The sequence below is a fragment of the Macadamia integrifolia genome, chromosome 7 (assembly GCF_013358625.1).
Source record: "Macadamia integrifolia cultivar HAES 741 chromosome 7, SCU_Mint_v3, whole genome shotgun sequence".
Lineage (NCBI taxonomy): Eukaryota > Viridiplantae > Streptophyta > Magnoliopsida > Proteales > Proteaceae > Macadamia > Macadamia integrifolia.
The window spans coordinates 8328255-8355887 of record NC_056563.1 but is presented as its reverse complement, the minus strand read 5'-3'; the positions used below and the strand labels follow the sequence as shown (position 1 = coordinate 8355887).

Genomic DNA, 27633 nt, shown 5'->3' with positions numbered 1-27633 from the left:
ATATCTTTCCAATGAAAAAGAAAAATGGGATATACTAAGAAAATAGAATTATGAATCTCTATGCACACTATAATGCTTACACCACCTGCTGCGATTTATCCATTCCCCAATCAAATCATTCAATTTGCTAGAATCCCAAAAAGAAAAAGGAAAAAAGAATCCATGCTTGACCTTTTTGGCTCACTTGCTACAGTCAAGCAAACATGAAATTGATCCAGTAGAGAGCAAAACCAATTTCAATCAAGAACTATGTCAAAAATTAATTAGTAAATCTCTATCATGACTCCAAACCAGAGGCTGTTACCCAAAAAAAAAACAGACTATAAACCAGAGTACTAAGTAAGATCCTGTAATCAACAAGTAGTTTGTCAAGATGGAATTTCAGCTAGATAATTTAATAATGGGAAAAAGAAGCCTAAAAGGCAGCATGGGCTCTACACCCAGAACTGTGGGGACGAAATGACTGGCCCAACCCCTCACGAATGGCAGAAACCCTGCCCCTGTAGATGCTTCCAGTAGTGCTCCCATTAGCCCCCGTGGGGCCACACTGCCTTTCAAGGAACCCTCTCCCTTTAATAAATAAATAGAACTATAGGTGTTTACAAATAAGTTTTTCATTCATAGAAATCTCAATATGCAGAGTGAATTGTTTATGGAATAAATACCTCAACTTTCTTCATTTTAGAGCAAACAAGATCAAGAAGCTCTCCAGTTCCTGTCCCCGAAATAGCAGATACCGGAAGTGGAGAAAACCTAGTTGATCAATCAAAAATTAATGTACTGTGTATCAAAGCAGAGTGCTGAAGAAAACAGGAAATAGAAAATTTCTACTAAAATGTCAGAATCCAACAAATGTTCATGGACTTATAAATAGCTAGCATAGTAAACCATACATTAAACAAAATAAATTGAATCAACTCTAGCTTCTAAATTTTCCCTATGAATAAGCTAATGCTGCAACAAAATGTACACAAGAACTGTTTATCAAAATGAGTAACATTCACATCACCTGCCTCATGATTTGATATTGCCTGCTAGACATCAGCACAATGCTCTGTCTGTATCTCAAACTAATAATACATTAAATCTCCCTAATCACCAAAATACGGTTGGTTCTTTCATTCCCAGAGTTTAAATCATGCTCAGAGAGATTCAAAAAGGGATCTACCATCGTTCCGTAATCATGGGGATTAGAATCCCTAATAATGGGTGTTGCCTCTATTATGAATTTATGATAGAACAGTGGAAATTGTGCCCAAACAACCCATCCACAAGCTCTTCTTGACCTCCAGGCCACCATCCCTTACCACGATTATGATCACATGTGTTGAATGCTGGAAGCGTTGTTTAGGATGTTTAAATACTCAAAAAGACAGCTTCTCCAGTGACTTCAATCTCTTTACATCTTTCGATATGCTTGGATTCTATAACCTTGCTTATGGTTCTAATTTCAACAAATTTCAGTTGAAAACACCAAAGGAAGTCATTTTTAACAAGAAACAAAATACGAAATATTTGGCACATTCAGTTGGGATAAGGCTTAGATGTGTTGTTGTTGGTGGTACTTTCAGTGAAACCAACCAAAGTCATATGAATTACAGGTAATATCCTTTTGAAAAAATGAAGGAATATTTAATATATGGTCAATAGTTTGACTGAATTACGAATACATATAAATTTCTTTCACACTTGAGCGCTGCTACGGAGGAGGATATGACAGAGTTTAGAGAAATTAAAAGACCAAGTGAGGGGAGGATGAAAATTGATCAGGAAGAATTAAGGAAAGATATGACTGGCTTTGGGCTGATCAGAAATATGATTTTAAAGGGATGAAATGCGAAACAAGACCCATGTAGCTGACCCCATTTAGTTTGGGAACAGATTAGTTGAGTTGAGTTGCTCTTGGTTTTGGTATCCTTCTCTCTTCCCTACTTTTCCCTTCCATTCTAGCATTGTCTTCCACACCACTTTCTAGGGTTGTTAAAAGACCATATTTTTATCATGGTCCAATCCATATCACACTGGATTATTCTAGACAGATATATGGCAATATTTGATGAGAATAATATCCCTATTTCTTGAATACTAATATACCTATATCTGAACAGATTAGTACCCAGTCCGATTATTACGACAACAGCAACAACAAATCATCTCGGCTGCATGGATCCTTACTCCCCCCCCCCAATCAGCTCTGTTTGAGATCATACTTGATACATGGCCTAAGCTATGCATGTCTTTCCTCACCACTACTCTTAGAGTCATTTTAGGTCTGCCCTTGGCTCTTTTAGCTCCTTCGATCTGAATCAAATCACTCCTCTGTACTGGACATCTAAACGCCTCATTTGAACATGGCCATGCCACCTCAAACGACTTTCTCGTAGCTTATCATGTATCAGAGCTACTCCCAACTCATCTCTAATATGATCATTCCTTACTGTTAGAGATGTGTCTAAGTGGGAGGCCCATGGGTGTCCATGGACCTCCATCTCATGGGAAAATGTTGACAAGTTACTCCATCATGTGGGGTCTTATCGACTTGTTATTAGAGTTTTAATCTTATTTGTTATTTCTCTAATTCCTAATGTAATTATACTTTAGGAATAAGTAGTCTTATTTTAAGTATGCAATTGAGTCCTCATATATATTGTAATCCGGTTTAGTCAAGATATATATTTTCAGGCTGGGCAATAGTGTTGTTCACTCATTCTATCGCACAGCTACTTCTCTTCTCACAATCCCCATCGTCTACTTCTTTTTCCATCTTCTTTCTCTTTGCCATATTGCTGGTTAGGTTCTGATCTCATTACATATCAGAGCATAATCAGTAACTGATTATCTACACCCGATTCTGGTTTGAAAGTCTCAAAGGTTTCTTCTTAAGGGTTGCAGACCCTACGCTGCATCTTGATCATAATACCCCAGTTGATGTTGATGATGATGATGATCAACTAGCGTCCTTATTCTCTATTAACTAGTTCTCAGGGTGTGAAGATCTACTGCAGCCAAGATATTTGCAGATCGAAGGTTGCGGCTAATTCTGGAAATCTGATTTTTCTTCATATTGGGATCTCAAATTACTTTTGATCCAGCTAGTGGATTCTTCTCAAATCTACTTGGAAGCCAACTCGATTCAAGTTTAAGGCTGATTGGCCTCACTGATCTTACTCAAATTATTATTCTCCTTCACTCCATGTGGTACCCTGTTTTAGGGTAAGATTTCAGATTACTTCAAATTGCAATTACTCACAAATCTGTCACCCGATTGTTGTGAGTTTTTGAGGCATTATTGCCCCTGCCTATAAGTCGATTTGATAATGATTTGGAGCAAATCAGAGCTCCTATTGAAGGCCATAGGTTTCTCCCTTTTTTAACCTGCTGTATCTTTTTTTTTTTTTTTTCCTCAAGTTGTTGCTGCTGTTGCTATTACTGATCCAGGTCAAGGTCTCGTGATGATTACAGTCAAATTCCTAAGATTCTCCAGAACCTTCAGCCCCCAATGGTGTTTCCTCATCCACAACCACCCTGGATCACATAGGTACATATGCGTTGCTTGCTACCACTTCATCTACTCCCTGGACAATTGATTTAGTGGCCTCTACCCATATGACTGGCAAGTCTCACGTCTCTCACCTACTTTCTTCACCTTAGAATATTGCACAACCTTCTAAGGTCATTCTTGCTCAAGGCTCGGTTGGTTGCAAAAGAATTTACTCAAACTTATGGTGTTGATTATTTTCAAATCTTCCCTCTATCGGTGCGACTTAATTTTGTACGGGTTTTTATCTTGGCTATGAACCCTTGATTGGTCTTTGTTTCAGCTTGAAATTAAAAATGCCTTTCTTTATGGGGACCTTGATGAAGAGATTTATATGGTGCAACCTCCAGGGTATGTTTCTCAAGGGGAGAATGCGTCCAAGGTATGCCATCTTCACAAGGCTATATATGGACTAAAACAATCCCTGTGTGCCTAGTTTGATAAATTTACGGAAGTTATTTATGGAAAAGGGTTCACTCAATCCTTTTCTGATCACTCTGTGTTCATACATCGTTGGGGTGACAAGGTTGTGATTCTAGTTGTGTATGTTGATGATATCATTATTCCAATTAATGATCCTTCAGGCATTCAAGAGGTTGAAGCATATCTTCATCAGTACCTTTAGATGAAGGATCTAGGAGTTCTCAGGTATTTTCTAGGGATTGAAGTTGTTCGTTGTAAGAAAGGTGTAAGCATGTCTCAAAAGAAGTATATTCTAGATCTTCTTTGTAAAACAGATATGCTAGGTTGTAAACCTGTTGACAACCATACGGATCCGAATCTTAAACTTGGTGTGTGTGATGGTAAGACTTTGAGGATAAACAATAGTACAGAAGGCTTGTAGGAAGCTGACTTATTTGACTGTCACTAGGCATGATATTTCCTTCGTTGCTAGAGTCATTAGTCAATTCATGGAGAATCTTAAATGTGCTCATAGGGATTATGCTTGTCGAATTCTGAAGTATCTTAAGAGTGCTCCTAGTAGAGGTCTACTTTATAGTTGTCATGGCCCTACTAAGATTGTAGGGTACTCTGATGCTGATTGGGATGGTACCGTCGACAATCGTAGGTCCACCACTGGATATTGCACCTTTGTTGGTGATAATATTGTTTCTTGGAGCAATCAGAAGCAGATTATTGTGGCTGAATCTAGTGCAGAGGTTGAGTATAGAGCTATGACTCATACTACAGCTGAGTTGATGTGGTTGAAGTCTCTTATATAAGAGTTGGGGCTCTCAGTTCCTTAACAAATAAATATGTATTGTAATGATCAAGTTGCTATCTGCATTGCTACCAATCCATTTTTTCATGAACGAACAAAGCATATTGAGGTTGATTGTTATTTTGTGAAACCTATCGTTATGAAGAAGCTTATTTCTACTCTGTTCATCAACTCCAGCAGTCACAACTTGGTGATATATTCACAAAGGCATTATTTTGTCTTGCATTTGTTAACAGATGTGTCTCAATGGGAGGTCCATGGACCTCCATCTTGTGGGAACTAAGAACATGTTGACAAGTTACTCCATCAAGTGGGGTCTTGTTGACTTGTTATTAGAGTTTTGACCTTGTTATTTCCCTCTTTCCTATTGTAATTAGCCTTTAGAACGAAGTATAGTTTTATATTGAGTACATAATAGATCCTGATATAGTTTGCAATCTGATTTAGTCAAGATATATATTTTTAGGCTCGGCAATGTTGTTCACTCATTCTATCCACAACTACTTATCTTCTCTCAATGCTCCATGGTCTCCTTCTCTTTCCCTCTTATTTCTCTTGCTATAACTGGTTAGGATTTGATCTCATTACACTTACTTTATCCTTTTTAGTTTTTCCACACATCCATCTCAACATCCTCATATCAGCTACACTGAGAGTTCATCTATATGTTGATTCTTAACTAATCATATCAGATGGTATGATTGTCCCATAAAATTTTCTTTTTTAAGTTTTCAAGGAATACGTCATTACACAACACTCTGGATGCACCTCTCCACTTCATCCATCCTATTTTAATACTTATGAAACACCATTCTTTATATCACCTTATTTATGATTGATCCCAGATACCTAAAATAATCACTTTGCCGCAGTCTCCCTCTCATCAATTTTCACTACCTCATTATCCATCCTAGTGTAACTAAGTTACACACCATATAATCCGTCTTTGTTCTACTTATCTTAAAACCACTCAATTCCAAGGTTGACCTCCATAGCTCCAAATTGGCGTTAATCCCTGCTATTGTCTCATCCACCAAAACAATATCATCATCAAAAATCATACACCAACAAGGAATCTCATTTTGATTGTCTCTAGTTAAATCATTCATGATAAGCGCAAACAAATAATGGCTTAAAGCTAATCCTTGAAGTAAGCCCAATTGAAATTGGGAATTCACTACTACGATCCCCCACAGTTCTTACACAGTTAGACTAGTCAACACACATTTATACATACCTTTAATTATACAAGGGTAATTATTATGAAAAATATACCTTTATATATTCTATAATAATAAAAGGGTTGTTGTGTTAAATATATAATTTCTAAGAGCTCTATGTGTTTAACTTGTACAAATCATAACTTCTTTTGCATAATTTATATAACTTTTAGGAATTATATGTGCCTGTTCAGTTATCCTACTAAAAGGTACTGCATGTTACTGTTTAGTAAAACAAACATGTATGATATAGGTAGGTAATTTTGCTTTTCTACAACCCTCTTTTTTGGTTTGATTGGATATTTGACATGTGATCCAATACACATATTAAATGATTCAGATATGGACCCTTCGATATTTCCTTTAATGTCCAATATACCTGTGTCCACTCCATATCCAGTCAATGTATTAGCTTCTTTGATCCAAGGCAGCATTCTAACCATTTTCCCACTCCACCAGCCAGCAGCTGGAAACATTGTACGTACTACTTCAGTAAAAATTCTTACGGAGAACCTTATATCTTTTCATCCAGAATCTTTGGACCTGCTTGTTAGGTACCAATAACCGTGGTACTAAAATGGCAGTTTAGCTCAAGTTTTGATGCCATTAGAAAGATTTTTCAGTTACTTATAGTAATTCCAATATAATTATAGTATAGCATTGCAAGGGAAAGAGCCAGTACTAGATAACCAGAGAGAGGATCTTTTACTAGAAGCACCAGATCCCTGATTACTATTATGCATTGAAAAAGTATACCTCATCCAATGATGACTAAACTCTATCATGTTGCCTAGAAAACGAGGGAAGTAAGAATTTTTTTTTTGCACTCCTCAATTGCCCTGGAAAGTTGAAAGAAATGAAGAAAATTTTATGTCCATGCATTAGTTCTTAAGAAGCTTAGGAGAGAGTGAGTTTCAATCCAAAGTGGACAGATTCTAATGGTACAAACTACCACTCCCTTAGATTTAACTAGCTCACTCAACCATCTTAATAATCCGAAGAGGCATCTAAGAGCAGGTCTTGTAATAATGCCTACCCTTCTAGTGTATTTTCAATGGTGTGCCTGACTACCTATTCCTTGTTATTCAGGCGGGTGTGGGTCGCCTTGACTCATCAAATCCGTCACCCAATCTTGCTTCATTTATTGGTCTGGTGTTTTCAAGCTCCCCATTGCTACCATGAAAGTTGTTGAATCTGGAAAGGGGTCAATTCCTCCACCCTATCAGTTGGTCTTCCATCTAACGCCCCAAAATCGAAGGTGGTCTTGGCCTCCACTGCATCCATGATGTCAATGATGCTGGCACTCTAAACCGATCTAGAAAATTGCCTCTAAGCACAATAGTATTTGGAAATCCTGGGTCTAGTCTTACCTTCTTCATTCGGATTCTCTCTGGACTGCTCCACCTCGTCCTGATGCTTCATGCGTCTGGCGTAGCATCCTTAATTAGCACCCCATAGCTCTTAAAGCCATCCACACCTCCATCTCTAATAATATCTCCACTTCCCTTTGGCTTGACAACTGGCAACCTTCCGGTGTCCTCTTTTCCATTGTTGGAGCCAAATCTGTATACACCTCCGGCCTTCCCAAAAACTCCATAGACACTTCTATCATCTCTAATGGCTTGTGGTCCCCTCCCTCCCTCTCCCCTCTCACCCAAATCTAGCCCTCCCTTCCCCCCTCCCCTTGGCTCCCCTTTCCTGCGTGACAAAATCATTCAGTCCCCTTCCCCTTCTGGCATTTTCAATTCGCTTGGAACTTCATTTGCCCCCCACCCCCGAACTCTCTGGCACAAGGTAGGTTAGTTCAAGGGTCTCATCCCCCGCCACAGTTTCACTGTTTAGAGATCCCTCTCCACCTGCCTTCCTACCCAATCCTTCCTGCATTATCGCCATATCCCTATCCCTCCCTCTTGTTGCCTTTGTTGGAATGGTATTGAAGACTCAACCATCTTTCTTCGGTTTCCCTTTTCCCTCCTCTATCTAGAAAAAGGTTCTTTGTTTATGCTGGCCTGGTAAAAGACGTCCTTTGCCTTTGTGTGTAGAGAGTGGATTCGGATGGATATGACTTTTCCTAGCTTATACTATCTGTGACACAGCCAGGAAGCTTGCATTTTTCGCCACCATCAATCAAATTTGGATGGAGAGAAACCTTTGTAGATGGATTTCCAATTCCTACTCTTTTGGCATGACTTTGGAAGGCCATCTGTTTTGAGGTTAGCTCTAAGCTCCATTCTTCGCCACCACCCAGCTCTCAACACCCCAGGGAACAAGTTCATTGTTGTGTCCTGGGGTCTTCCGCCCTCCCCCTCTTCTCACCCTTACGATTGGCCTCCCTTCTTAAGGCTTTTTTTTCTTTTCTTTTACCCTAAGGCTTGTATTCCACTCCCTCTTTCCTTCCTTTTCGGTAATGAATTATCTATTCACCCAAAAAAAATTGTAAGTTATTTAATTATTAAAGAATCTAGTCATGGGTAATTCTGACTATTGGATGTCGAGGGAATGGTATAGATTGGCCACCTAATCAAATTTCAGCCTCAAATTCAACCTCTAACCCTCACATGTAATGTCATATCTTCCCATGTGTGTCCATGCACACTCTCTGGAGTCCTGAACTTGTTTATTTTGCTACTTGGAAAAGTTTTTTTAGGCTGAAACTTGACATATGAACAACAGATCTTGGGGTCTAACTGTCTACAATTTGGGCCCATCTGAGCTATAACACATGGAAGATGTTTGGGCCGCTAGAAAATCTCTTCTAGGTAAGCTGCCTAGAAGCTTCTTCTCCTTTGTCTTATTAGCATGGTTCGAAAACTCGAGGATATTTCGGTTTTTTTTTTTTTTAACCAAACAAAATGGTATACGAAACACAAAAGTACATAATTTTGGTCATTTCGTTTCGAAGTTTCGCTGATTTCAGCCCAAAAAATGCACTATTTAATAGAAATTTCAGCCATCTCGGCCATTTCGTTTCACTTATTTCTCTAATTTCCGCCACTTCAGCCATTAGCCCCCTCCCAAAATGGTCAAGCGAAACACATGGAAAAAGGTACACTGTTTCGGTGAAATTTCGATATTTCAGTGGTTTCACACCGTAACAAAACGATTTGAACATTGCTTATTGGTTGGTTTGTTTTTAGATTCTTCTGCTTAGTAAGTTCAGGTGTCTTTAAACAGTCGAAAGCTAATGTCATCTAGAATAGGTACTTCCGTAGTAGAATGGTAACAGTCTATTAAAGTGAATGCAAATGTTTATTGGAGTAAGAGAATGGATTTCTTCCATAAGGCTTCATGGTCCGAAACCTGTTCATGGCGAAAATTTCAGCTATCTTTCTTATTTCTCCTCTTTTATGATTTCATACAATGAATTCTCCAACTCAGTGTGCAATCAAATTTGATTTTTGTTCTATCACTTCCAGTGCTGTACTATTCTTTATTCCTTCGTATGTTGTCCTTCATCGCTTAAACGTGTTTACCCTGTCCATGTGCAGAAAACAAGACATATATTACGTCTGATTTGTTGACTGCAATGCTGTAGGCATCGCAAGGAGTTACTCCAATGTGGGACTACACAAAGTGCAAATAAACAGAATGCCGATTTTAGTTGATCGATTGGGTTTTATGTATGTGGTTTTGAATCTGAATCACGTTGTCACTTTGGGTCTAGCAGATTAAATTCTATGGGTTGAATTTCAGTTGAACTCCTTAAACTGATTTTTGCATCATTTCTGGAATAACTTTTGAATTTCTGATTTAATTCTGAGCTAGGATTTGATTCTGTAATCCTTCACTGTTATCTGTGAATTCAGATCTCTACTAAAATCAGAAGATACTGCAGATTGTCTTCTATTTATCAGAGCTGATATCAGGATCTATTTGATTATCAAAGGTCAGATTTCTGTTTGCCTTTGGCTATTGATTCTTATTCGATTTATATTTTGAATTCTGTAACAAATTCCAGAATATGATAATCTCAGAACTTCTACCATATTAGTTGGCCTCATAAGTACATATCTGTAAATCTGTCTGCATTACTCAGACACTTAAGAAGCCCAAAACCCAAGAGATAATAAGAGCAATGGAAAATGCACACAATTGGAAACATTCATATTTTTCTTTACATTGATTTAGGATAGATGATAGAATGTAGTATAAGAAAATTCAACCATCCATCCATCCAACAAAAAATGCTGTCAGAACAAATTCTAACAGGATGAAATGAAAGAAACAGGGAGGAGGAGGAGGATCACAAGGACAAGGAGAACACAACTAAAGATTTCCCAAGGAAAAGAAACTTTATCATATCTGATGTGGTCTCTTTATGGTCCAAAGTGTGTTTTAAACATTTGGATTCTAAACCATCCAAAGTTCTATCTTCCTCTACAGTCTCTACTGTCCTGCTAATCAAAATTAAGTTACCTTCACAATACACATACCCCAATAACCTTCGAAATTTTTAACTCAACAGAACAGATCAGAACTCAATGTGAACCTTTGTAAGAACCCTGTAAAGAGAAGAGAAGAAAAGAAAGAAAAAGAGAAAGAGACCTGCGATTGTGGAGCAAAGGGAGTTCCAATCGATCTGATTGGGGCTGCCCCTCTTTCATTCATTAAATAGAATAGCTATTACAAGTCCTACTAGGAATAGGAAAGAACAAAATATGAAACTAATACTACTTGCTAACTTCTAACTGTATTCAGTCCAAATAGGACTAGGAAAACCCACAGTCCTAATAGGACTAAGAAAACCCAAACCCATAGTCCTAATAGGAAAACCCAAGGGCGGGTTCTGCAACTTGCGCTAGACTCCTCCTTTCTCTCGATAGACTCGTAACACTCCCCCTCAAACCAAAGTATACACATAGCAACAAAAAGTTCCAGCTTGGACCAACAAAAATTCCAATGAGCATAAAGAGAACTCTAATCAACCATCATAAAGCCATCAGCTGCTCCAAAAGCAATGAAAGCCCTTCCAAAGAAGGCACTACAATACCAACAAAAGCTCTTCCCAAAGAAGACACTCCAATAGCAACAAACAACAGCAAAACCAAAAGCCCTTCTCAAAGAAGGCACTCCAACAAAAGTGTTGCATCCAACAGCCACATCAAAAGACCTTCCCGAAGAAGGCACTCCAACAAAAGTGTAGCACCCAACAGCTATATCAAAAGACCTTCCCAAAGAAGGTACTCCAACAGAAGTGTAGTACCCAATAGCTACATCAAAAGGCCTTCCCAAAGAAGGCAGTCCAACATAAATTATAGCTCCCAATATCTACAACAAAAGCACTCACGAGCCTCAAACAGAGATCTCCCCAAACAAACATCTCACAGAAAATTCCACAGTATCAGGTTGCCGGGGACCAAACAAACAACATCAGGTTATTAAAGATACCAAACAGCATCAGGTCGCTGAATATACTATCTTCGAAACATAAAATAGTTGTTGAGGACAAACACGAGCAGATACGTCTTCAAAGGAAATAATTTTAAACAGACATAATCTTGAACCGGGAAGACAATGACTTTAATCTCCCCATCACGTGTAGTAGTATACATGGGCAAATAATTTCCAATAATCAACATCATAAAGAATCCCATAACCAAGAGCACCATGAGAAAATAATTTCCAATCTCTCCGTGACAGTAACAAATCTGCAACTTCTTCAACCTACAGCCGAGAAACCAGGGAATAAACCTGAAAAGAAGAATTGATTAACTCCAAAACCTAGGGTTGGAGAGTAATGTCCAGAACATAGCAGAAAATAACTTCGCCATTGATAGCATCAAGCATCAAATAGCAACCCAGAAAGTAGCAGAAACGATTTGATGTCCACCAACAATAACCGAACCAGTAGTTGCTTCCAACGAACGAATTTCAGCAAACGATGAACAGGAATAAGCAAACTCCACAAGCAAACGACAACATTAACGAATGAACTTCAGTAAACGAACATCTTCGTCCTCCACAGCCACGCAACACAAGACAATAAGGTAAATAGCAGATGATATGGTTTGCATCAAACCGTCATTGAAACCCTAGTTCTTATTTTTCTAAGAACTAGAGCTTCACCAGTAGCATGATACCTTTGAACGAATCTCAAACTAGCAACTTGTTAAGCTCTGATACCATGTAAAGAGAATAGACGAAAAAGGGAGAGAAAGAGAGACCTACGATTGTGGAGCAAAGGGAGTCCCAATCGATTTGATTGGGGTTGCCCCTCCTTCATTCATTAAATAAAATAGCTATTACAATTTACAAGTGCTACTAGGAATTGAAAAGAACAAAATGGGAAACCAATACTAATTGCTAACTTCTAACTGTATTCAGTCCTAATAGGACTAGAAAAACTCACAGTCCTAATAGGACTAAGAAAACCCAAACCCATAGTCCTAATAGGACTAGGAAAACCTAAGGGAGGATTCTGCGACTTGCGTGAGACTCCTCCTTTCTCTGGATAGACTTCTAACAACCCAATATAACTATGAGAACATATTCTCCTCAAATTCATACCATAAAACACTGATATAAATAAAAATATACTTAGAGGTATGCATATATACTTCTAATAAAACATCATGAACTTGACAGGGTAACGACAAAAAAGGAATCCCAAAAAACAAATATCCAAGTTGTTTGATCTTTAATTCAAGACATAATTTATATCACATGTTTAAGCAGAATTTTTTTCATAAGAAACCCCAAAGTAAATATTAAGCATTCATGATTTTTATTATACCAATCAATTTGATGTAAAAATAAAATATTTCAAAAACAATGAAAGGAAACAACTCACCCCAAAGACCAAAATTCTGATGCCTGAAGGATTCCCTTTCGTGGAGATTCACACTTGTTCACCGCAAGAATAATACTCTTGTTTGAATAGTTTCTACGCAACCAATCAGCTATTTCCACATCAGCTGCCGTTAGACCTGCCTGTTCAGAATTTGTTAAACTGTTTTTAAATTAATAACTGATCATGAACTCAAGCAGCTTGCATTTGAGCAAAAGAAGATAGTTCATCTAAAAATAGCAAAGCATCACCCTAAGGCAGCAAGAGAACATGTAGAATCAATGAAATTATATGGTCACGTTTTGGTACAATTCTAATTCTGAGAATTCTCAATTCTTGGTCTATTCTAGAATTGCAATTCTATACTACCTGCATGATTCAAATTATGAGCTGTTCTCATTTTTAACACTATGCATGAAATGGAATCTTTGCCACACCCAAAATGTATGATTTTTCTGTGTGTAGGTAATATAGTTGCATTTCTGGCTGGAGTTCTCACAATTGGAGAATCATATCTGGATGCACTATAATTGTATATTGATTCTTACTCAAGTGTGGAACCCGTTGACCGTGAGAAAAGCAATTGTGCCAATGAGCCTCCAATATAAATTTGTTGCTCTTCATCAGCCCTTCTAGAAATATTCCAGAACTGGAGGGATTATTCTAGAACTAGAGGCCTTCAAGAATCAAGCAAAAACATGTCACCCCATGTGTCGATTCTAATTCTTACCCAGAATTGAGAAATAGATTTGAATCCAGACATGACCTAAGTATATCATAAAATAACTCAACTACTAACTACCTAACAGGGGAGGATTGTCAGTGCCACAGATGCAACATATCAAACAATACCAAGCTTAGTAAATTATATTCCTATTTTTATCCATATTTCTTAGCATTTCTAGCCTTCTTCAGGGATAGAATTAGAAAATTCAAAGGTTACTTTTTATACCATTATGATGAGAATAAATCAAAGATGAGTACAGCGCCAAAACGGCCAGTAAAAGGCCCAGACCACAATTAATCACATAGATCCAGATATCAGACTATAAGAGGATAAAAGACCCAGAATACCATTCAGGTTGGACAACACCTTGCTGGGCTATGACATCAGCAAGGTCAGTAACAGAACTTGGTTCATGATATTAAATGATAAATCCCAGTAAGAAATAAAGTTCTCTCCCATCAGAGATGCAAAATTCACAATATCTGAAGACTGAAGGGGATGTAAGCTATTCACAGGATATATCCCAAGAGGTGATTCACCACACAACTTCAACATAATAAACTAAAAAAACTCGGGTATTATAAGTAGGGGTTAGGCCTAAGCTTTTCTACTTTGGTGTCCTACAAGCTGGTAGGATGAAGCTAACTTAGGGTCACTGCTCTATGGGAGATGAGCTACATGGATGATAGCGTTATGGGAATGCATCTTCCTTCACTATGTATTTTGTCTTCCTTTCTCTATATTTTTGAAAAAAAATAAGAGGTATTGCCAGCTATAAAGCACGACAGAGGTTATAAAAGTTGGAATTTTGGACCATACCTGGCCATCAACAAGGAATATAATAACAGAAGCTTCTTCTACAGCTGCAGTAGCTTGTCTCTCAATCATCGAAGGCATTCTAGCGACAGCTGCCTCCCTGGAGGCAAGCGCTATCCCTTCCATCCCAATAGTTGTTGTAATAGCCAATTCTTCCATAAAATCAGCCTGAGATTTTGAAACAGTGATAACCCCTCCGGTATCTATCACCATGAATTCATGTTCTCCCCAAAAGGATCTACCATATAAGCGATCTCTAGTCACACCAGGTTCATCCACCACTATAGCTTTGGAACCCTACAATTTTTAGAAAGTTATAAAATAAATAATATATATAGAGAGAGAGAGAGCACTATAAAGAAGAGCCAACATCTAAAGTACAGAGAGGGAGAGAAGGAGGAAAGAAGTCCAATTCAACAGAGAAGTTAGCTCTCTTGTCTCTCAATCATTGTAAAATGAAATGCTCATTTAATTAAAAACAAGTACTGAAAACTCAGTTGCAAAAACCAATACCCCCACAAGGCGATTGAATAATGCTGACTTGCCAACATTTGGCCTTCCAACAATCGTGACCCTTGGAAGAAGATGGTCAGGGATCTGCAAAATAGCAAAATGGAAGGTGTAATGAAACAACTGATATTTTCTATAGTAAGAGGATTTTTTTTTTTTAAGGGACCAAAAATGCTGCCGGTAGTAGGTTTATTAAAAAAAAATCAGAGGGAACAATTAAACAACATAAAATTAAGTAGCAGTCTAATCACTCTCATAGTATACTTTATATGGTACAAGGGTACACACAAACCATACATCAGCATCCAGAACCATAATCTACTTCCTTCGCCGGGGGGGGGGGGCTAAAGCCTAAAGGTGCCCTTAATGTAAGTGCAGTTAGATGATAGCTTTCTGCACTATGAATTTGCAACCACAATCTTTTTTTTTTTTTTTTCTCAATTTTGGTTTTATGGATCCATGTATCTGACCCCATTAAGTTGGGATAAGGCTGAGTTTGTTGTCGGCGTTGTATTTGGCAATTTGTCCGTCCTTCCCAGCAAAAGATGATCTGTACCAATAGGTCATCCTTCCTAATGCAAAAGCATTATTGTGGAGGTTGCTACCTTATGGCATTACTAGGGGTCCATTGAAGGAGAGAAACAGACGAAGATTTCTTGACAAGTTTAAAACTGGCTTCCAATAATTGTCACCACCAAGGTATCAACTATCGGTATCGGGCAGTGCATTGGAAAGCAAGTTTTAATAGATGTATGGAGAGACACTAAATACACTTAAGATACATTTATACACATGGATACGCTTATGACACATGCAAAACTGGAGTTTTTAAGCATTGTGCACCATAAATAAGTAATAAATAATGCTATGTCAGATTATCTCTGCCTTCACAGCATTTATGTGATTCAAATATTCATTAGCAAGTGTAATATCAAAACCTAGTTAATAAGAAACAAGAAACAATTAAGTACGAAGACTTGAAAAAAAATACGTGATTCAATTCTTTGTTAGCAAGCAAAAGTTTTGCTTCTTTAATCACATCACATCTTCTAGGTCGTTTTTGAGTGCAGATGGGACCCACTAAGGTTTTGGCAAAAAAATAACAGAGTATGAAGAATTTTCTTTCAAAAAACTGAGATTTTTGGGTTTTGGCAACCTATTTATCAAGTTTATCGTTCCATATTGATACTGTACTGGTCCGTACTAATACATACAGTTCCATACATAAATATTTTTATTTATTGATTTTATACCAAATTGACATGGTCAATGTCAATACATATCGTACCGTTACAGATGATACGTATCAAAACTTCACCATGGCTATCATTGGAGGAATGTCAAGATATGAAAGTTTTTTGGAGTGCGGCACATCGCATATGATTTGTCGCTGCATATGTATATCAAAAAGAATTTTTTCCAAGTTTCTACTTTCTATAGCTTTCGTTGATTAATTTAAGTTCTCATTTGGTTTTCAGGAGGACAACTCCATAAGTACAAAAGAATCGCCAGAAGTGATTATCTTTTATTGACACTAACTAAGATTTAGTCTTTCCACTCAAGCATTTCACTTTATGCCCACTTATCAGAACTTATTAGTGGATTCCTCTGTTGATACTGATCAGAAGAAGAAAAAAAGAAATTACTACATAATTAGCAATAAAAATAATATGCATTAGATAAAAATTGAGGAAGAATATTAATGCAGAACTAAATGTTTACTAACCTTGACACTGGAAGTTTTCCGTCTCCTCTGCTTTCCACCAGTTCCCTTCCTATCATTTGTCTCATCCTCTGGAAACATAAAAAATTAAATTATGCCAACTTTAGTGAAGCTTACCTCATAACAAGTTCAGGGAACAACTCAGAAACAAAAGCCCTTAAAAACAGACTGAAACAGTGGACAAAGGACTGCTGCATATATAAGAAGCCATTCAAGCGCATGGAGAACAACCAGTGTCCCACATGCATCATGGATCCATATAGACCCAACAAAGACAAAGTACATATGGACTCCCTCTGTCCCAAAAAGATTGTCTTCGTTGGTTTTTTTTCAGTCCCTCATAATGTTAGTCCATTGTGGTAATCTAGGCAAGGAATCTTTTCGCTATCCATAATACCCCAGTTTAATCATATTTTACATTTTTTTTCTATTTAAATGGACAGGACAATCTAATGGGGGTTGGTACTGAAAATACAAAAAAGACCTTCATTGTTGAGGCTTTTAATTCTTTAGGAAGAGCCCCCTTAAAATGAGTGCTTCTTCAAAACAAGACGGTCAATTTGGGATGCAGTAAATATAGTCAGGTTTTCTTCAATCCAGTTGATTTGTGTGACTCCACTACAGTTGCATTGAAGAACGTCAAACCAATAAGGGGTAGTATTTAAAAAATATTGTTAGCAGTGGAGTTCAATGATTTAGGAAGATCCCCCTTAAATACAATTTTTTTCAAACAAGACAATCTCAATTTGAGATAGAGGGGATAACATAGTCTGGTTTTCTCTGATCCAGTTGATTTGTTTAACTCCACTTAGTGGAATTGAAGGCAGTTATCAAGGGGTTGGAGACTTGTTCCTTGTACAGGTGTCGAACTTGATGGTGGTATGTTCCTTGTACAGGTGGTAGAGGATGATGTTCCTCTAATAATGAGGTCATTGAGTTCTCCCTTTGGACAGCTGTGGAGGTATGCACATCTAGTAAGGAGGGCAAGAGCCCTTCTGTCAGTAGGGAATATTTCTTCTAGATGGAGGTTAAGGCAAACTAGGTGGTTAATTAACTAGCAAAAGCAACTCTACTTGTACTTGGGGCCATACCAATTGAATTACGGGCTGCAGATATCCTTCTTCGTGCTGCATTTTTTTACACCAGTTCCATGTAGTGTTTTCTCTTAATAAAATTGATAGTAAATTTTCTTATAAAAATCACACAAAATGGTGTAAGGCCTTAAAGTAATTATTGCACACTCAATATTAATGGTTCTTCATTTAAGAATAGGTTCCAATAGAATTATAGAATGCATATTAAGGATCATTTGGGTTCAATCCATTGTAGTACATGCTTCTAGATGTCAAATGCATGATAGATAAAAAGAGATTGCCTCATCAAATGTAAAAGAAGACTCCACGGGGCGGCTAAGGTTATTGAAAAAAACAACACGCATTTGTTGTTACACACTAGAGTACAAAAACTAATCTTCAAAATAAATCTTTCAATGTTTAACTGAGCCAGATAAAATGACAGATTAACATCCTTATCTGCCAGGGAAAGGGTGGGGGACGTGCATTTTGGCCTTCAAATTCAGGGAGAAAACCTACAAATATTTTCTGAACTTATTGCGTAAAGTTTAGCTTGTCCTCTGTTGCCCCATTAGCATCAACACCTTCCTTTCCGCTTATAATTGTAAAAGGAAATCAATGGTGACTACCGTTCAGTAAAAAATGCGGACACGGCATAGCTCTACCCACCCCCACACCCTCCCCCCCCAAAAAAAAAGTTGTTGTCGAGTCCTGTCAATCTAACGTACCAATTGTGAGTTCACGCGATAAAGATACAGTATACTCTCTAACGGCATCTTGGGCTTCTTCTTCCAGTGCTTCAGCATCAAATGAATCAGAATCAGCAGCTTCCTCACCGTCGTCACCATCATACTCGGTTTCTACTTCTTCGTCGTCTTCTTCCTTTGGGGGGATAAATTCCCTTCCAGGTGACCGGAGCAAGCATTTCGAATGATTCCAGGAAGATCTTAGCTCAGATTTTTCGACACAAAAGGAGGGATTTGAAAATGAATTGAAAGAAACAGAGGAAAAAAGGTTTAAAGATGAGTTTGTGTAGATAATAGGGGGAGCAAAACGGGTCCGATAGGTCTTCGGAACCCTAGAAATAGCTGAAAATCTTTCAAAGATAGGAGAAGCAGACGAGCAGTGCTCGAGTGCCGACATGGTGAAGTTCCAGTGACAACGGATTTTTTCGGTTTTTATCCATAAGCACTCAAGAACGCTCAAGCAGACCACGTCCCTGACGGTTGGTTTTTTGTTTTTTATTTTTTATTTTTTATTTTTTATTTTTTATTTTTTATTTTTTATTTTTTATTTTCTTAAAGATATAACGCCCAATAATGGCCCTTGTTTCTACGGGAATATGAAAAGACATCCCTGCCCCTTTGAAACTAAGGATTGTATCTAAATGTGATTTGTGAAGGCATATGGACAGGTTTTTAATTAAAATAAAGGCGAAAGAATCCTACCAATTTGGTAAAGGAAAACTAGACGCTCAGGTCAATGAGAGCATAGACGGGACTAGCATCTTCAGTGCATACAGGGGTGGGGGCAACATGGTCATTTTCACACTTGTTCTGTCTAGATGTTGCCTATGTCAGACTTATAGGATTTTTTTCCCTTAAAATAAAAGAGAAGAAGAACGTGTTTATTCGTATTCCTCAAGCCCAAACACAACTCCTGGTTTCAAGTTGCATGTCGTCTTTCATAGCTCCTTGAAAACCAAGGGTTGTTTTTGGGTGTGCAGAATGTGAATGGGCAATATTCTTTCTCCCAAAATGAAAACGAAAGGAGAAGGTTGGATACAGTATACACTCCCCCACTAGTTGTAAGCTAATGTCATGCACCTATAGGAGCGTAGGACACACAAGGGTAGAAGGTCATTCCCACAAAGTTTTGTATAAAGTAAAACCTTTGGAAGGGGATAAAAGCCCTATTGAAACGACAAAACCATCACCCTCAAGCTCCAATCAAATTTAGGGTAATTTACAATGCCACCCCTTGGAGAATGTCAGTATTATAGGAATACCCCTTATTTTTCACCAAATTAGACTCAGACCCCCTACCGTTAGTCTCTATTAAGTGATACTATGATATGACACTTCATCCCTTATAATGGTAGGATTATTCAAGCCCTTTTGTCACTCAAACAACCATTTTGATCCATCCAGATCTGACCCGATAGAAGTTCCCATCGTCTCTTAGATCTCATCTGCCAAGCTGAAACCAAGGAGGGAGAGAAGAAAGAGAAGGAAAAAACTTGAAACAAAAAACGAAATGAGAAGAGATTATTGCAATAGCATATGGTTCTCTGTCTTTGCCTCCCTTTATCTCTTCCTTCTTTGGGTATTGGTAATTTATTTGATTAACACAATTCTATGGACTATCGACCACCGAACGCTCCAATTTGTCAAATTTCTCAACCTAATTGGATGAAAGAACCTATATACGATCTATCGATGGGGCTTCTCCCCATTTCTATTCTGTCTTGTTTACTTTATTTTGTAAAAATGGAGTTGAATTTTGTTCTTATGTTGGTTAATTCTGCTTATTAATGGCAATTTCTCTTCCTCATTTTTAGATTCTTTAAGACGGAATACTTTCTTCTTTTTTATGCGATCTTGAACAATCAATCAATTCTCTTTCAAGATTATTAGTATGAGCTTGTTTCGATTCTAAACATCTCACTTTCAAAAGCTTGAAGCCCTAAACAATTTCATCTGGTCTAATCATGATCGTCTTGATCATCTCACTTTTCAAAAGCCTGAAGCCCTAAGCAATCTCATATGGTTCATCTCGAGTGATATGCGTCTTCTCCTTTATAGACACTTCCAAAGCTACTACGAGGCTAATGTCAATCAAAAATCATAATTTTCTCCGGTTCATGTCCCCTAAAACCAAGCTTTTCGTGAGGGGTGGAGGGTTTTAACGATTATTTTCTTATCCTGATTTTGCCGAATTGTAGTAAACAACCCCTTTGTGATGAAGGCATGGACAAAGACATACCTGAAGAACAAGCATGTCAAGTTCCCTACTGCTGGCTCAGCTAGCTACACCCATTCTCTTGACTTGAGCTTGATCTTTTAGGGGAAGGGCTTGGAACCCACTCTAAGAGGTATGCACTCTTGGTTGATGATCTCTAGGTGAAGCCAATATTGAAGCGGGTGAAGATTTCCCTGTTTCCAGTGCAGAAAAAATGGATTGAAGTTTGCAAATGAAAACTTCAAACTCCAGGATTCTTCGTGTATATTCCAGCAGAACAAACATAGAGATCCATGTTCCCAGATTTTGCATACATACATCTCAATCAATGCATACACCCAATATAAAACTCAAGACTCAACTAATTTTGCATTACATAAACTTTTATACTTCCATATCTTCCAAAATCAAGAGCTCCAAGATGAGCATAACCAAAAATATGAGTTTCAATTTGAATCTAGCTCCTTCTCCCCTGATCTCTTCTCCCTTCTTTGTTTCAGGTGGGGAGACAAGAGACGATGAAGCTCCTCTAATCGGCTCAGATTGGGATGCTTTGGGAAAAAAGAGGCTTTGAATAACCTAACATTATAAGCCGTTGGATTATTACAAGTAATGTGGGCAATTTCGGTACTTCACTATTTTTAAGGGTAAAATAGTATTTAGAAAAAAAAAAGGAACTGCTGATGTCAACATTCTTAGTATATTCTGTAATAGTGACTGATGGTAGGGGGTCTGAGTCTAATTTGGTGAAAGAGATGAGGTGTTCCTATAATACTGGCATTCTTCAGGGGGTGGTGCTGTAAATTACCATAAAATTTATGATAAAAATATTGAAATGAACCAAGAGGGCTTGGCACATGACCGATATACCATAAATCTGGCTCAATAACCTTATAAACTCAATTAGTCCTATGCAAATTTATTGGGATGCTATTGTGTATTCAAATCACCTCACAACGAGAACAACAAACTCAGCCTTCCCCCGACTTAATGGATCCATACAAAAAAAAAAAAAAACATCGAGGATAAATGAAAGGAAAGAAAGTAAAAGATATTAATAGAGGAGAAGCCTGACACCAAGAAATTAAGAAAATCTCAGCTAAATGTGATTGACTACATGGATCCTTGCCCTTCGTTGGCTCTATGCCTCAATCCGAGGTCATCCCTATATCTACCTAACTAATAGAACATGGTGTACTATGTTTGTAGTAAGGATGTGAATTTGAAACCGAAACAGTTTACTAAAATTGAATCTAGCTGTTTACACCGAAATCGTAAAACCTTTTAGTAAATGGTTCAGTTATGGTTTCAAGTGTCAAGCCGATTAGCTAAACGGGTTGAAACTGAACCGAGTTGTTTAACCTGTTGGTTCCAAACCAAATTGAAACCATGAAAACCGAATCATTTAAACCCCGTTTAAAGATTAAATAAGGTGGTTGCAAAATATCATTAGTATCTCATTTGATTCAAAGATTGAGTGCTGCAAGTCTGCAAGTAATTCTAGAGGTAGCTTACTCATTGTTTGGAATGCCGATTAAATTAATCCAACGCACTAAGTAGAATGTATACTAATAAAAATGCAATTTTTGCTTATACCATGGCATATTAAATATATATTTTCTAATATTATAACACATTATTTGGGGGGGGGGAAGAAGAAGAAAATCCCTGCTATAAGCATTACTTACGGACTTGTTAGATGCATTTAAGACTTTTCTATCGAATTCTTTCTCTTAGTTGTTTGGTTGTTTTGAAAAAACATAATGGTTTGCATTTCACATTCTCAAGATCGAATGGTTTATCACCAAAAGCAAATTTTAATAAACATGCGAATAAACTAGTAAACCGATTGCCAACCGTTTACCAACTGTATGAAATAAACCCAAACCAAAACCATTTAAAACCGTGAAACCAAAATAGTTTAAAAACCATGGAAACCAAAATAGTTTAAAAACCATGGAAACCAAAACCGTTTACTAAATGGTTACAGTTTTAGAAAGTGCAACCGTTTAGTAAATGGTGCGGTTTTGATTTCAGCCAAAAAATATATGAACCAAACCAAACCAATTAACACCCTTTTGTAGCACTTGTGATGCCAAATAGTCTAAGTACATATCTATCATGTTATATATTGCAAAAGGTATTGTGGTTTGCATAGATCATGTAATTTTATGCCATCTATAACCTTACTTGTGTTGTGTGGAGGGATAATATAGTCACATTAACTAATATATGTCTAGAAAATGATTTTAGATTAGTCATGTATTAAATTTAAATATCAAATTCAATCGTTTAGTCATGTATTAAATTTCAATATCAAATTCAATCGTTTACCCTTGTGGCCATAATATGGTTGTGTAAAAAAAAAAAAAAGATGAGCAAACAAGTGGATTATTTGGAACTACATGGTGACCTATGTAGGTAGTGGAGCAGCCTATATACACATATATGGGATTAAGACACCTATGCATGTAAGAAAAAAGTCTACTAATTAAATTGGCTTTGGCTTCACTAGGCTATGTTTCTCTGGGTGGAAATGAGTAGAAAAGAAAAGGAATAAAATTACTATTTGTCTTGGTCATAAAAGAAAAACAAAGGGCCCGTTTGGTATCGTTCTAAAAAAAACGTTTCTATCTTTTTTTGGTTCTATTGGAACAAAAAAACGCAAAAAACCGTTTGGCAACATTATGATGTGTTTCGGTTTTTTTGAAACAAAAATTGAGAAAAAAACGAAAAAGGGCCCAAAAGTTGGAACTCCAAAAAGGAGTTCCGTCAATATGGTTTCGTTTCAAAATCCCTATACTAGAAACCATCGTTCCCGATAGCTATCAGACTTGTGAACGGCTGGAGCAGTTGGAGTTTCTGCAGGTAACTCCTCTTCTTCTCTCTTCTTCTCTCTGAACTTTCGTTCCTGATAAAGCAATGCAATGCAACGCCTGCAGAGAGAGGACGGCGATTTCTTCTTCTCCGTTCTCCTTCTTCTTTTCTTCTTGGAATTGGAACCCTACGGCTACCTCCTTCAACTTCTCCGTCGCCGATCACGTTTGACTTCGGCCGCAACCAGCGATCGTTGCCGGCGAATCTTCATCTAAGGTTCAATAACCCCCAGGCGTGGAGGTTCCGCTACAGGCCACTATAGTAAGACCTAGGTTTTGATTTATCTTTCTTCTCTGCTTCTCTGTGTAACTATAATGTTTGCTATGGTAGTCTCTGTTAGTTGTTTATGTTTTGATGTTTGAGACTGAGCACGGTGGCCAGTCTGTAATGTTTGATTTCTCTGTTAGTTGTTTCTGTTTTGAAGTTTGATTTCTCTTTCTTAGTTGATTCTTTGTGTAACTATAATGTTTGCTATGGTAGTCTCTGTTACTTTGCTTTTTAGTTGTTTCTGTTTTGATGTTTGAGACTGAGCGCGGGGGTTAGGTTTGTATTGATGGAAGGTGAAAGGGTGGGTTTTTCAGTGGCAGAAGAGAATGATTTTGTTCCCTGTCTGCTCCTGGGCATCTTATTTCTTCTTGATTCTATTGCTTATTCATAGGTCTTACTTTAATGTCATGGAATTCTTATGTTCCTCTGTGAAAGCAAAGCCATTCTCTGTTCGTATGTTGTTAGTATGTTTGATTGTGTCAATTTCCAGGTTTCTGATATATCTAACTTATTTTTAATCCCTAATTGTCTTCTTCGCGATCATTGTTAGTTTTCAATTGTTGAATTGGGATTTTTTTTTATCTAGTTACTCTTGCTTGGGTGCTTGTGAGCAGATCGTTATACTATGTGAAATTACTCTGGCGTTTGTTTTGTTCTTCCCTGTATCAGTTGCATTGCCTTGAAATTATAGAGACTCATGCCATCTATGCAACTTTTTGCTTGGATTGGATTACCAAATTATGTAAACATTTGAGTCGACCTGAGAATGATTGCCTATGTTAATAATGTGAGCATGTTCTGAAGTCCTCTTTTAGAATATGATACTGTTATTGGATGCTTCCTTATTATAGTCTACAGAGAAGCTTGATGTTTTTTTTGAATCTATAAATGTATGTACTTTGATTTATATTAATATAGGCTTTGGTTTTATAAGAGCAGCATGTGTGTTTGTTTTCTATGGCACAACCATTTCATTTTCATTTTCATAAACCTACAAGCAGAGTTTATTTTATAATTTCTTTATACATAACTCCCATGCCATTAATTATAGTATAGCAAGATTTTTTTATAGCTAGCCAATGTCTTGTTACATAATATGAAGTATTTCCCTGCCAACTATACTTATTAAGTTGTAATAAATAGTTAAAATGTATTCCTTGAATACTTATGCAACTAGTGTTGGCTTTTTCCAGTTTTGTGATTAATTTCTCTTTAATATCATTTTAATAATTTTTATTAATGATTAATTCCACAATCTAGCTTATCCATGGCTTTTGTTTCCAACTTCCAAGTAGTCTAATTTCCCTCTTTGTGGATATGCTGGACTTGAAACCTTTGACTTTTATATAATTCTGATTCATATTACTGCAAAATCCTTATCCAATCAGTCTTTGATGTTTAAGTGCAAAATAATAATTTCAGATTTGGTGGGTTGTGATTCTCTCATCATTTTTTCAGTTTTAATATTGAGAACTTGATTTTCTTATCTCTTATTTTGGTTTGTGACATTTATGTCACTTTTGTGTTCTTTCTATATGTCTAAACTTTGAATTCCAGTATCCTACTTTTCTTGTACATCTTTCAGTGATTTGTACCTTCCTCGTAAGTATTACATAGTGATGTATGTTCTTATGGTTATATCTTTGAAAGAGTTGTCTCAAGTACTTGACTTGATTTGTGGGATGGATACATTATGGATTCATATGCATATTAATGAACACGCAGCACTTGTGTTTTAAGGTGGATGCTATACTGGGTGACAGTTTGAGTAAAGGCCACCTAGTGTGCCATGCAGTAGAGTGATTTAGCAATTCCAACTGTAGGATTGATAGAGTATGGTATGGATTAGCCAAATGTTAACTTTAAATTCAAACTCAATCATTTACTCCCCATGTAGTGGCTTGTTTTCTTCCTCAAGGTTCTCTCTCTCTCTCTCTCTCTCTCTCTCTCTCTCTCTCTCTCTCTCTCTTCTATTGATGGTTGAAACAGTTTTTCATGGTTGATTAGCTTGTCCATAAGTATCTAACAAACCTACAATTTGGGTATGCATGATTTATTTATTATTTTCCTATGCTTGATTTCTTTATTATTTTCCTATGCTTGATTTCTTTATTATTTTCCTATGCTTGATTTCTTTGTTACCTTGCTTGGTTTTATTGGTCTTTCCATTATCTCTCCCCAAGTCTGATTTTATTGGAGCTTTGTCACTTTGCTTGGGTATGATTCCAAATCTGATTTCCAGATCTCTTTGGTTATTTATAACCCCTAATTATAATAAGACATTGTTACTTGGGTTTCTTTGTTACTTTGATTGGTCTTCATGCATGTAAGTTTTATTTACAAATTTTTGTATCATATGTGAAGATGAACTTTGTTATTTATTTATTTGTCCTAGTATGCTAACTTTTACACTAACTTATAATGTCTAGCTATTATGTCTGGAAATAGTATCCCTGCCGTTAAGTGTTCAGAACTTTAGACCACTGTTTTCATTGAAGCAATGAAGGAATTTGTAAAAAATGATCACAAATCCAGTAATTCATTTAAATAAACTGAATGGAAGGACATTATAAAGCAATTTCAGCAAGCTTTAAATCGTACAGTTGGGAGAGAACAATTACGCAACAAGATGAACAAGTTGAAACACGAGTATCAACAATTCAAGAGACTGCTTGACACAACTGGATTTGGGTGGAACTCAATGACAAAAGCAGTCATAGTTGATGATGATTCCGTATGGGATAGGACAATACAGGTACAATAGATTTCACTAGCTAGTTGAATTATTTAAAAATTAGATTACAATGAGTAGTACATCTAAGTGATATAATGACTGCTTATGCAGACAAATCCAGGTTGGTTGAAATACATGAAGTATGGACTAAACAATTGGCCAGATTTGAGCATGGTATTTGGGGATGCATATGCCAGAGGTAACTTAGGGGTTGACAGTACTCAAGATTTGGATGGCATCGAAGCTGTTAACACAGTTGATATTGAGCAAGTCTTTGACTCTCCTAGTACCCCGGTGCATATAAGCACGACTGACCCCTTTCATGAGGATACTCATACTCCAACTCAGACCACCACAAAGCGAAATCTTGATAGGACACCCACGGGACGAAGAAAAAAGAGCGCCAATAAGGGAGATAGCCACGTGAAGGACTTGTATGGGAAGTATTTATCCATTAAAATTGAGAAAGCATCCAGTACTTCTGTTACATCTCCTGTTCGTGGTGGGGTAGGTGCATCTTGTTCTCGAGATTTCAGTGTGAGTGCATGTGAGGCGGTGTTATCCTCCATACCGGATATATCGAAGGAGATATATTTGAAGGCCACCAGTCGTATGTGTGCTGATCCTAGTTGGAGGGAGTTGTTTGTCTGTGCAAAGCCTGTTAAGAGGACTTGGCTATTAGATGCCTTGGAGTAGTTGAGGTTGTGTTTGAATGCTACTTTTAATAATTTTGGATTCAAGACAATACTTTTGATGTGTGTAATGTTACTTTTGGAGATACATTGAATGCTACTTTTATTGAGGTTGTTTTTTTTTCTATTATGGTTGTGTGTAATGTTGAACAGGTGTTTGGGTTGAGACGATGTGTCAGATTGTTATGTTTTATAGTTATTTGTTTCCAATTGAGTAGTAATTGTTTATTTATTGCAGTTATGTCAAATGCATTATGTGAAACTTCTAGTGATGAAGAAGATACGATCATTCACATGGGAATGGAATTACTGAGTGAGGCGGTATATATTCGAGAACCATGTAGGGATAGTGTATTTCCAGGTGTTGTGATGATGCATGAGGTGTTGAATGGGCATGCCAACAGATGCTATGAAGAGTTTAGGATGGAACAGCATGTCTTCCTTAACCTATGTGGTTATGTTAGACATAGGGGTGGTTGAAAGACA

At 37.2% G+C, this 27633-nt stretch overlaps 1 protein-coding gene across 1 annotated transcript in view; it reads right to left on the bottom strand.

The window, feature by feature from the left end:
• Positions 1 to 18863, bottom strand: part of LOC122084372 (GTPase Der) — a 43751-nt gene extending 24888 nt beyond the window's left edge. Inside the window, exons 1-6 of the mRNA XM_042652572.1 lie at positions 18345 to 18863; positions 16547 to 16614; positions 14824 to 14907; positions 14314 to 14607; positions 12771 to 12910; positions 666 to 753 (exon numbers count right to left, since the gene is read on the bottom strand). Coding sequence (XP_042508506.1) covers positions 666 to 753; positions 12771 to 12910; positions 14314 to 14607; positions 14824 to 14907; positions 16547 to 16614; positions 18345 to 18759 — 1089 coding nt within the window. The 5' untranslated portion in view covers positions 18760 to 18863. The remainder of the gene's footprint in view (positions 1 to 665; positions 754 to 12770; positions 12911 to 14313; positions 14608 to 14823; positions 14908 to 16546; positions 16615 to 18344) is intronic.
• Positions 18864 to 27633: the final 8770 nt, after the last annotated feature.